Source organism: Patella vulgata, chromosome 5, assembly GCF_932274485.2.
Source record: "Patella vulgata chromosome 5, xgPatVulg1.2, whole genome shotgun sequence".
In the NCBI taxonomy this organism is placed as follows: domain Eukaryota; kingdom Metazoa; phylum Mollusca; class Gastropoda; family Patellidae; genus Patella; species Patella vulgata.
In genome coordinates, this window is record NC_065883.2 from 9454154 (window position 1) to 9467072 (window position 12919).

General features: G+C 41.3%; 2 protein-coding genes across 2 annotated transcripts; both read right to left on the reverse strand.

Annotated features, from left to right (window-relative positions):
- Positions 1-2504: 2504 nt before the first annotated feature.
- LOC126822445 (tubulin beta chain-like) lies at positions 2505-4836 on the reverse strand. Its single transcript, XM_056100905.1, has 3 exons — positions 4780-4836; positions 3920-4219; positions 2505-2627 (listed from the first exon to the last, which is right to left on the reverse strand). The coding sequence occupies exons 1-3, from the start codon at positions 4834-4836 to the stop codon at positions 2505-2507; spliced, it is 480 nt and encodes a 159-aa protein (XP_055956880.1).
- A 3345-nt stretch (positions 4837-8181) lies between these two features.
- LOC126822446 (tubulin beta chain) lies at positions 8182-10178 on the reverse strand. The gene is made up of 3 exons (XM_056101285.1): positions 10122-10178; positions 9597-9896; positions 8182-8311 (listed from the first exon to the last, which is right to left on the reverse strand). The coding sequence occupies exons 1-3, from the start codon at positions 10176-10178 to the stop codon at positions 8189-8191; spliced, it is 480 nt and encodes a 159-aa protein (XP_055957260.1). The 3' UTR covers positions 8182-8188.
- Between the last annotated feature and the right edge of the window lie 2741 nt (positions 10179-12919).

The following is a 12919-nucleotide window of genomic DNA, read 5'->3' on the forward strand; positions in this document are numbered from 1 at the left end:
GACACAAACTAGGTCATTTTGGGACTAACACATGGTTCATTTTATTTCAATACTTCACTTGCGCGTAGTGATCTTTAGCAGTGGGAGGAAACCGGAGAACCAGGAGAAAACCCACGAGGTTGGACATCCGACCCTACTCTTTGTCACGTACAACCGGTGAATCGAAACCAGGTCTTTTGGTACAGCGCGCTCGTGCTAACCATTCGGGCATCCAATCCCCCTACAGCTTAAAGCAACTGGTCCCAATTCCAGACAACATCTTAGCTTTTTTTGGCAACAAAGCATCATTACTCTACCTATATCAAACATATCACTTTAAGCAGCTACAATCAACCATATATTATTCATTATTCTAATGGACATTAAGTGGTTTAAAAAAAGATAAGTGAGAAGAGGGCGGTGGGAGGTGGGGGAATGATAGAACTTTCAACCTTGAAGGTGGGGTCATGCACTAAAGTCAATAGTGTTGCCGTCCTTATGACATAGGGAATTAATATACCAAGTGCCAAGATAATCCATTCAAAATTGCGGTCTGTAGGCGATAAACATAATAAATTGGCGTGGCTCTGTCCCTAGGGTCGAGATATCCACCCAAATCAACAGTTGCCGTCCTTAAGCTATAGGGAAGAATATATGTCAAGTTTCAATATGGTCCAAGACGATAAATACAAAAATTGGGCATGTCCCTGTTCCTGGGGGCTAGACGTGAGTTGTACAGGCCTATATAGATAAGTACAATCCTGTTATTGAAATGATTGGTCATGCCGAATTTGAATAAATTCTGTTAATACTTGCGGCCTGTAAAGAATTAACAGACAAAATAATAACAGACAAAATAATAACAGACAAAATAATAACACAAAGTGAGCGCTGTACCGCCCCTGGGGGTTTGGCCTGCATCATAACCAATAGTTGCCGTCCTTGTATAAAGAATAAATGTGCTTAGTTCCAGTGCGATCATTAATAAGAATTGGTGCATGTGGGCATCACACAGACACATAAAGAAAGGTGGGCGTGGCGCTGCCCCTGCGGGGAAGGCGGGGCAGGGCTGGGGGGCGACTGTGCATGCACTCAAAAGAATAGGGATCACCCTTCGGGTATAAGGAAAGTGTATGCAAATTGTCAAGACGGGATTGTTAAGAATTTCGTCCTGTAGACGACACACAGATACAAAAATTGGGTTTGGCTTTAGCCATGCACCAAAAATAATAGCTGTCATCCTTAGGGTATAAAGAATAAGTATAAAAATTGTAACTATGTAGTTCCATTAATAACTGTAGAATTGTACAACATATCACGGATCTGACAACAAACGAAGTTACCTGTAAAACATGTTCAATAAAAACTGGGCCCCATGGTGGCTCGTTGCGTAGGACGCTGGCTCGCTAACCGGGACGTCCCGTGTTCGATCCCTGCATTGGCCGAGAAAAGTCGGATGGCCTGTGAAGGTACAATGTATAGACATTCGGATGGGACGAAAAACCAAGGTCTGGTATACCTATTGGCGTGCACGTAAAAGAACCCATGGCTGGATAATCTTGTCTATAATACTGCAGAGACTAACGTACGGTTCAAATTCATTTCAATAAAAAAAAACGTAGGCGTCTTTAGCAGTGGGGGAAAAAACCCGGAAAAAAACCCCACTCCTAAACAGAAAAACTAACAAAAACGTCCCCTCCACCCCCCCACCCACCCAAACACACACATAAAACGCCCAGATAGGGCGACTGGATAATACGTCTACATTGTACAATAAATGAAACGAAATTTTAGTCTAATTTGAATTTGATAGGGGGCTGAGGGTGCATTCGTTCTGAATATTCTAAAAATCCTTGAAAGGTTCAGAAAGTTGGCTTTCGTCCTGGCCTTATTTTTCTAACTCTCTCCGCGGATCACGTGGCTAAGTGGGTAAGACGCTGGTTCGATAGCCTTGAGGTCGGGTGTTCGATCCTTGCATTGGCCGAGAAAGTTCTACCAGATTTTCTGGCGTGGTTTCCCCTTGTCAGTGATGCAGGATGGAGGGCCTGACAAGGGCAGCTGTCTAGTCGATCGGATTGGACGAAAAACCGAGGTCCCGTGTACAAATTGGCGTGCAGGTAAAAGATCCATTGGCAGTTGGAATTCGATATAAGAGTAGGCCGTAGCGCCGCTGCCCGGGCAAAATTTCACTCATAGCACACTGTATGGCGTATGCCCGTCTTCATTAGCCCAGGTTAGGAGCAGAACAGTAGGACGTTAAACTCTATTTCATTTCATTTCATTTCATTTTTAACTTTTTCCTGGACGACAACTATTACAATATAAATCAAAACGGCCATGGCAAGATTCTAACACGTAGAGTTTCATCTAACAGTAAGAAGTTAAGTCAAGTCAAACAAAAAGGTTTTTTTTTATATTTTAATTTATTTATTCATGATTTCTTAATACAGAATAAACATAACAATCGTTTAAATAATTTGTAATAATTTAAATATTTCTATAAATAAGATTTGCGTATCTTCTATTTATGTTTCTTCTTCGCCTTCTTCTTCATCAAATTCTCCTTCCTCTTCAGCTGTAGCATCCTGGTATTGTTGATATTCAGATACTAGATCATTCATGTTAGATTCAGCTTCTGTAAATTCCATCTCATCCATACCTTCACCAGTATACCAATGGAGGAAAGCCTTTCGTCTGAACATAGCTGTAAACTGTTCAGATATTCTCTTAAACAGTTCCTGAATAGCTGTACTGTTACCAATAAATGTTCCTGACATCTTCAGACCTCTTGGTGGAATATCACAGACAGCTGTTTTTACGTTGTTGGGAATCCATTCAACAAAGTAGCTACTGTTTTTATTCTGAACGTTCAACATCTGTTCATCAACCTCTTTCATGGACATACGACCTCTGAACATGGTAGCTACTGTAAGGTAACGTCCATGACGAGGATCGCAGGCAGCCATCATGTTCTTGGCATCAAACATCTGCTGTGTGAGTTCGGGTACAGTGAGAGCTCGGTACTGCTGGGAACCACGAGAGGTGAGGGGAGCAAAACCTGGCATAAAGAAATGTAGACGTGGGAAAGGTACCATGTTGACAGCCAGTTTACGTAGATCAGCATTCAGTTGACCAGGGAATCGAAGACAGGTGGTCACCCCAGACATGGTGGCTGACACTAGATGATTGAGGTCACCGTAAGTAGGTGTGGTCAGTTTGAGGGTACGGAAACAGATATCATAAAGAGCCTCGTTATCAATACAGTAGGTCTCGTCTGTATTTTCTACCAGTTGATGGACTGAGAGTGTAGCGTTGTACGGTTCAACAACTGTATCTGATACCTGAAATTATAAATACAAATAAAAACAGTCAATACGATGGTTAAACAGAGGGCACATTTAATTAAGGTAAAATCATTCATATCCAAAAAGAAATGAAACTCAAATGGGGTTTAACGTCCTACTGTTCTACTTCTACTAAGCCAATGAAGACGATATACGCTATACGGTGTGCTATGAGGGCAATTTTTCCCGGCCCGAGCTCTTATATCGAATTCCAACCGCCAAAGGATCTTTTAAGCGCCCTCCAACGTGCACACGGGACCTCGGTATTTTGTCCCATCCGAACAACTAGACAGATGTCCTTGTCAGGCCCTCCATGTGTAAAGCAATGCATTTTTTCAAAAACGGCATCTTTGGACATGTATTATATAAAAAAAACATCGTAACAAATATGACAAGTTGTTTAAAGGATTTAAATTTGAAAATCGACTTACCTTAGGTGAAGGACAGACAGAGAAGGTGTTCATGATTCTATCTGGATATTCTTCACGGATTTTACTGATCAGGAGAGTTCCCATACCAGATCCAGTTCCACCACCCAAGGAATGGGTCAACTGGAATCCCTGTAGACAATCACAGCTTTCAGCTTCTTTACGGACCACATCTAGAACAGAATCAACCAACTCGGCACCTTCTGTATAATGACCTTTAGCCCAGTTATTACCAGCACCACTCTGACCAAACACAAAATTATCTGGGCGGAAGATTTGACCAAAAGGTCCTGATCGTACAGAATCCATGGTACCGGGTTCCAAATCAACGAGAACAGCTCTGGGTACATACTTTCCTCCTGTAGCTTCATTGTAATAAACGTTGATTCTCTCCAACTGAAGATCAGAATCACCGTGATAAGTTCCAGTTGGGTCGATACCATGTTCATCAGAGATTACTTCCCAGAACTGAAAGATAAAACGCCATATTGTTAGAATTTCGTATTTAAGTAAATATCAGTTCCAATATACGTTATCGGCTATTACAGTGGATATGGAATAGCTGTGCAGATCACGCCATGGTTAAACGAAATGAAATGAAATGGGGTTTAACGTCCTACTGTTCTGCTCCTACTGGGATAATGGAGAGGGGCATACGCCATACAGTGTGCTATGAGGGCAATTTTGCCTGGGCAACGACACTATGGCCTAGTCTTATATCGAATTCCAACTGCCAAGGCATCTTGAACGTGCACGCCAATGTATACACGGGAACTCGTTTTTTCGTCCCACCCGAACGACTAGACAGCTGTCTTTGTCAGGCCCTCCGCCATGAACCACTCACAAGGGGAAACAACGTCAGAAAATCCAGATGAACTTTCTAGGCCAATGCAGGGATCGAACACGCTACCCCCAGTGTAGCGTCCTACCCACTTAACCACCGTGACTCACTGGTTAAGCGACTCGGACCAGAAAGGAAACATTTATTATGAACAATTTACTTTCAAAGACTGACACATTAAACTTACCTTAGCTCCGATCTGGTTGCCACATTGGCCAGTTTGCATATGAACGATTTCTCTCATGTTGGAAGTTTAAAGGGTTAACTGAGAAGACAGAAAGTGAATGTTAAAGATAGACTCAATGTTAACTTATATACATATATTCCATGTCACGTGTCACCAAGGACAACATTGGTGTTAGGTTGATAAAGTAGATAATCCAATAGTAGTGAGGGGATAAACAAATTACCAAAATTGAATGGGATTAATCAAACACTCCTTTATGAATGGGATTAATTACAAGTGAGATTTACATTGAGAATATTTAGATCAATAGTACAAATCTCATCATTATGATTTAATACAGGTATTTGATACAGATATATAACTATTCATCAAAATTAAAAAAGGAACGTCCTTCTTTTCTGAAATCAGATTTGAATTGTTTTAGTAATGGGCGTCTGATTTCTAGAAGTTGGATTGGGGAATATAAGTCATCATCGCACATCATTTAATTAAATCATCCTGTCCATAATATTTAATGTATTGGACGTTAAATCTGTGATAAACAACAACATGATTGATGACGGGAAAGTTTGGGTGTAGAATATGCTGGCGAATGGGCTGACGGGTGGGTATAATTCGCCACCAATTCGCAATGATTACAACGTGATTACCAGACATTCGTAGATGTTCGCAAGCGTTCGAGTGGTTTACATCACAGGTCTGTCATTCAGCTAAGTGTTGGGTTTTGTACGTGACAAGGGGTAGGGTTGCCCGATTAACCTCGTGGGTTTTCTACGGGTTCTTGGGTTTCACCCCACTGCTAAATACCCCTACGTACAAGCGAATTATTGAAATAAAATTGAGCCAGATGTTAGTCCCGAAATGTTCTAGTATATACGTGTAGTTTCTGTCAAGTGGACGTTAAACCTAACTAGAAAATATGTAGTCATTTGTCTACCTGTTTGTCTTCGCAAGTCATTTTTTTTAAAAAAATATGCGTATACTACATGTAGATATTTAAATTCATTCTTTTGAAGTACGAAAATTATCCAAAGATTCTGTACTGCCAATTCTGTGCGTTAATTAAAGATACGATATTCCAAAATTAATGGCAAAATGGAAAAAAAACATACGCAACAAACGATATCCGACAAAGATATCCTCCCGAGAACTATTGAAATCTTTTAAGTGGGGTTTAAATGTCTACCTTATAACTGAGAGCAACTGGCGTTTCGGCAACTGGAAGTAAGCTACAACTGAATGCATCTGAAAAAGGTCGACCTGAGTACCGCTTACAACTTAAAGCAACTAGTTCTAGTTCGAGGAGACATCTTAGCTGTTCTGGCAACAAAGCATCATTACTCTGTCTATATCAAACATATCACTTTAAGCAGCCACAATCAACCATATATTATTCATTATTCTAATGGACATTAAGTGGTTTAAAAGAAGATCGGTGAGAAAATTGGGGGGGGGGGGCTAATAGAACTCTCAACCTTGGGGTTCGGGTCATGCACCAAAATCAATAGTGTTGCCTGCCGTCTTTATGGTATAAGGAATACGTATACCAAGTACCAAGATAGTCCATTTAGATTTCGTGGACCAATATGGTCCAAGACGATAAACACAAAAAATGGGCATGTCCCTGTTCCTGGGGGCTAGACGTGAGTTGTACAGGCCTATATAGATAAGTACAATCCTGTTATTGAAATGATTGGTCATGTCGATTTTGAATAAATTGAATAAATGCACCAAAAATAATAGCTGTCATCCTTAGGGTATAAAGAATAAGTATAAAAATTGTAACTATGTAGTTCCATTAATAACTGTAGAATTGTACAACATATCACGGATCTGACAACAAACGAAGTTACATGTGGTCTAAAACCGTCCCTTAATTACATTTATCTCCCTTTATTAATAAACGAATCCACCTGTAAAACATGTTCAATAAAAACAGGGCGCCATGGTGGCTCGTTGCGTAGGACGTTGGCTCGCTAACCGGGATGTCCCGTGTTCGATCCCTGCATTGGCCGAGAAAAGTCGGATGGCCTGTGAAAGTACAATGTATAGAAATTCGTATGGGACGAAAAACCAAGTTCTGGTATACATATTGGCGTGCACGTAAAAGAACCCATGGCTGGATAATCTTGTCTATAATACGGCAGAGACTAACATACGGTTCAAATTCATTTTAAAAAAAACCGTAGGCGTCTTTAGCAGTGGGGGAGGGGACCCGAAAAAAAAACCCACTCCTAAACAGAAAAACTAACAAAAACTTCATCTCCACCCCCACCCCCCACCCCCAACACACACATAACACACCCAGATAGGGCGACTGGATAATACGTCTACATTGCACAATAAATGAAACGAAATTGTAGTCTAATTTGAATTTGATAGGGGACTGAGAGTGCATTCGTTCTGAATATTCCCAAAATCCTTGAAAGGTTCAGAAAGTTGGCTTTCGTCCTGGCCTTATTTTTCTAACACTTTCCGCGGATCATGTGGCTAAGTGGGTAAGACGCTGGCTCGATAGCCTTGAGGTCGGGTGTTCGATCCTTGCATTGGCCGAGAAAGTTCTACCAGATTTTCCGGCGTGGTTTCCCCTTGTCAGTGATGCAGGATGGAGGGCCTGACAAGGACAGCTGTCTAGTCGTTCGGATTTGACGAAAAACCGAGGTCCCGTGTACACATTGGCGTGCACGTAAAAGATCCATCGGCAGTTGGAATTCAATATAAGAGAGAGAGAGAGAGAAATGGGGTTTAACGTCCACTCGACAGAAACTAGGTCATTTCGGGACTAACATATGGTTTAATTTTATTTCAATAATTCGCTTGCGCGTAGGGGTCTTTAGCAGTGGGAGGAAACCGGAGGACCCGGAGAAAACCCAAGAGGTTGGACAGGCGACCATACTCCTTGTCACGTACAACCGGGGATTCGAAACCACGCCAGTTGACTCAAATACAGGCTTTATGATACAGCGCGCACGTGTTAACCATACAGCCATCCAACCCCCCTGAATTCAATATAAGAGTAGGCCGTAGCGCCGCCGCCCGGGCAAAATTTCCCTCATAGCACACTGTATCGCGTATGTCTGTCTTCATTAGCCCAGGTTAGGAGCAGAACAGTAGTACGTTAAACTCCATTTCATTTCATTTCATTTCATTTCTAACTTTTTCCTGGACGACAACTATTACAATATAAATCAAAACGGCCATGGCAAGATACTAACAGGTCGAGTTTCATCTGACATTGCAGAAGTTGAAACCACCCATATTTTTACTCCACTTAAGTCAAATAAAAAGGTTTTTTTTATATTTTAATTTATTTATTCATGATTTCTTAATACAGAATAAACATAACAATCGTTAAAATAATTTGTAATAATTTAAATATTTATATTAATAAGATTTGCGTATCGTCTATTTATGTTTCTTCTTCGCCTTCTTCTTCATCAAATTCACCTTCTTCTTCAGCTGTAGCATCCTGGTATTGTTGATATTCAGATACCAGATCATTCATGTTAGATTCAGCTTCCGTAAATTCCATCTCATCCATACCTTCACCAGTATACCAATGGAGGAAAGCCTTTCGTCTGAACATAGCTGTAAACTGTTCAGATATTCTCTTAAACAGTTCCTGAATAGCTGTACTGTTACCAATAAATGTTCCTGACATCTTCAGACCTCTTGGTGGAATATCACAGACAGCTGTTTTTACGTTGTTGGGAATCCATTCAACAAAGTAGCTGCTGTTTTTATTCTGAACGTTCAACATCTGTTCATCGACCTCTTTCATGGACATACGACCTCTGAACATGGTAGCTACTGTAAGGTAACGTCCATGACGAGGATCGCAGGCAGCCATCATGTTCTTGGCATCAAACATCTGCTGGGTGAGTTCGGGTACAGTGAGAGCTCGGTACTGCTGGGAACCACGAGAGGTGAGGGGAGCAAAACCTGGCATAAAGAAATGTAGACGTGGGAAAGGTACCATGTTGACAGCTAGTTTACGTAGATCAGCATTTAGCTGACCGGGGAATCGCAGACAGGTGGTCACCCCAGACATGGTGGCTGACACCAGATGATTGAGGTCACCGTAAGTAGGTGTGGTCAGTTTGAGGGTACGGAAACAGATATCATAGAGAGCCTCGTTATCAATACAGTAGGTCTCGTCTGTATTTTCTACCAGTTGATGAACTGAGAGTGTAGCGTTGTACGGTTCAACAACTGTATCTGATACCTGAAATTATAAATACAAATAAAAACAGTCAATACGATGGTTAAACAGAGGGCACATTTAATTAAGGTAAAATCATTCATATCCAAAAAGAAATGAAACTGAAATGAAGTTTAACGTCCTACTGTTCTACTTTAACTAAGCCAATGAAGACGATATACGCTATATGGTGTGCTATGAGGGCAATTTTGCCCGGTCCAAGCTCTTATATCGAATTCCAACCGCCAAAGGATCTTCCTCCAACGTGCACACCGGACCTCGGTTTTTTGTCCCATCCGAACGAATAGACAGATGTCTTTGTCAGGCCCTCCATGTGTAAAGATATGCATTTTTTCAAAAACGGCATCTTTGAACATGTATTATATAAAAAAAACCATCGTAACAAATATGACAAGCTGTTTAAAGGAATTAAATTTGAAAATCGACTTACCTTAGGTGACGGACAGACAGAGAAGGTGTTCATGATTCTATCTGGATATTCTTCACGGATTTTACTGATCAGAAGAGTTCCCATACCAGATCCAGTTCCACCACCCAAGGAATGGGTCAACTGGAATCCCTGTAGACAATCACAGCTTTCAGCTTCTTTACGGACCACATCTAGAACAGAATCAACCAACTCGGCACCTTCTGTATAATGACCTTTAGCCCAGTTATTACCAGCACCACTCTGACCAAACACAAAATTATCTGGACGGAAGATTTGACCAAAAGGTCCTGATCGTACAGAATCCATGGTACCGGGTTCCAAATCGACGAGAACAGCTCTGGGTACATATTTTCCTCCTGTAGCTTCATTATAATAAACGTTGATTCTCTCCAACTGAAGATCAGAATCACCGTGATAAGTTCCAGTTGGGTCGATACCATGTTCATCAGAGATTACTTCCCAGAACTGAAAGATAAGATGCCATAATGTTATAATTTCGTTTTAAAGTAAATATCAGTTCCGATATATGCTATTTGCTATTACAGTGGATAATGATATACAATAGCTATGCAAATCACGGCCTGGTTAAGCGACTCGGTTAACAGAAATGACTGCATCTTAGAGTCGACCAGAAAAGAAATATTTATTATGAACAATTTACTTTCAAAGACTGACACATATTAAACTTACCTTAGCTCCGATCTGGTTGCCACATTGGCCAGTTTGCATATGAACGATTTCTCTCATGTTGGAAGTTTAAAGGGTTAACTGTAGAAGACAGAAAGTGAATGTTAAAGATAGACTCAAAGTTAACTTATATACATATATTTCATGTCACGTGTCACCAAGGACAACATTGGTGTTAAGTTAATAAAGTAGATAATCCAATAGTAGTGAGGGGATTAACAAATTACGAAAATTGAATGGGATTAATCAAGAACTCCTTTCTTTTCTGAAATCAGATTTGATTTGAACTGATTGAGTAGTGGGCGTCTTTCTGGGCTGATGACTGGGGAGAGAGAGAGAGAGGGCGAGAGAGAGAGAGAGAGAGAGGGGGGTAACGTCCACTCGACACAAACTAAGTCATTTCTGGACTGAGTCATCGTTCAATTTATTTCAATAATTCGCTTGCACGTAGGGGTCTTTAGCAGTGGGAGGAAACCGGACGACCCGGAGAAAACCCACCACACCAATTGACTCATTGACAGACCTCATAATACAGCGCACGTGCTAACCATTTGGCCATCCCCGACTTGAGAGAGATTGGGTGGTGAATATGCTGGAGAATCGGCTTACGACTATAATTCGCCTTCAATTCGCAATGATTACAAGGTTACTGACAGACATTCGTAGGTGTTCGTGTGTGTTCGAGTGGTTTAGATCATAGGTTTGTCATTGAGCTAAGTGCTGGGATTTGGTCGCAAGCTTGTACGTGACAAAAGGTACGGTTACATGCTTAACCTCGTGGTTTATTGTCTCCCCTTCCCCGAATTTCGCCCCACTGCTTAAGACCCCTCCCTACGCACAAGATAATTATTGAAATAAAATTGTAACATATTTTTGTCCCTAAATATTCTAGTATATACCTGTAGTTTCTGTCAAGTGGACGTTAAACCCCACTATCTCTCGTGTAGAAAATGTGTAGTCATTAGCCTATCTATTTGTCTTAGCAAGTCATTTTTTTTTAAAATATGCGTATACTACATGTAGATGTTTAAAGCCAATTCTGTGAGTTAATTAAAGGGACAGTATTCCAAACTTACTGGCAAAATGAAAAACGATACGCAATCAAACGATATCCTACAAAGATATGGCTACGAGAAGTATTGAAATATTTAAAGTGGTGCTTAAATGTCTACCTTATAACTGAGAGCACCTGGCGTTTCGGCAACTGAGAGCAATTGGCGTTTTGGCAACTGGGAACAACTGGCGTTTCGTCATCTGAAAACGGTCTACCTGAGCGCCGCTTACAACTTAAAGCAACTAGTTTTAGTTCGAGACGACATCTTAGCTGTTTAGCATCATTACTCTGCCTATATCAAACATGTCACTTTAAGCAGCCACAATCAACCATATTTATTATTCTAATGGATATTAAGTGGTTTAAAAGAAGAGCAGCGAGAAGAGGGCGGGGAGGGGGGGGGGGGGGTCATGCACCAAAATCAATAGTGTTGCCGTCCTTATTGTATAAGGATTACGTATACCAAGTACCAAGATAATCCATTTAGAATTGCGATAAATACAAAAGATGGGTGTGGCTCTAAGGAATAAATATGCCAAGTTCCAATATTGTCCTAGACGATAAACACGTGGCTCTGTCCCTGGGGATTGGACGGAGGATGGACGGGCCTATATAGATAAGTACAATCCTGCGATTGAAATGATTGGTCATGTCGAATTTGAATAAATTCTGTTAATACTTGCGGCCTGTAAAGAATTAACAGACAAAATAATAACACAAAGTGAGCGCTGTACCGCCCCTGTGGGTTGGGCATGCATCAAAACCAATAGTTCCCGTCCTTGTATAAGGAATAAATGTGCCAATTTCCTGTGCGATCCATTAAGAATTGCGGCATGTGGGCAACAAACAGACACACAAAAGAAAAGAAGGCGTGGTTGTGCCCCTGCGGGGGAGGCGGGAGGGGGGGCTGCATGCACTAAAAAGAATAGGTTATACATCCTTCGAGTATAATGAAAGCTTATGGAAATTGTCAAGACGAGATGTTAAGAATTTCGTCCTGTAGTCAACACACAGACACAAAAATTGAGCATGGCTTTGCCCATACACCAAATATAATAGCGGCCATCCATCATAATAGGGTATAGTGAATAAGTATAAAAATTGTAACTATATAGTTCCATTAATAACTGAGGAATTCGTCAACATATCACGGAACTGACAACTAACGAAGTCACCTGTGGTCTGATACCTTCACTTAACTGCATTTGCCTCCCTTTATTAATAAACGAATCCGAATGAATGAATGATGAATGAAATGGGGTTTAACGTCCTACTGTTATGCTCCTAAACTAGGCTAATGAAGACGGGCATACGCCATACAGTGGGCTATGAGGGAAATTTTGCGCGGGCAGCGGCGCTACGGCCTACTCTTATATCGAATTCCAACTGCCAAGGGATCTTTTACGTGCACGCCAATATGTACACGAGACCTCGGTTTTTTGTCCAATCCGAACGACTAGACAGCTGTCCTTGTCAGGCCCTACGTCCTGAATCACTGACAAGGGGAAACCACGCCTGAAAATCTGCGTGATCTTTCTCGGCCAATGCAAGGCAGGGGCGTGCTGGACCCGAAGGGGCCCTGGAGGACGGTAGGATTCCCCCCTCCCCCCCAAGAAAATTTTTGAAATTTGACAACGGGAAACGCGTTTTGCAAGCACTTCTGGGAGAAATCTAGGTATCATATTTTCCAAATTTATGCTGCTATTTTGACTATAAGACATACTACACAAGACACTCATGACAGGTC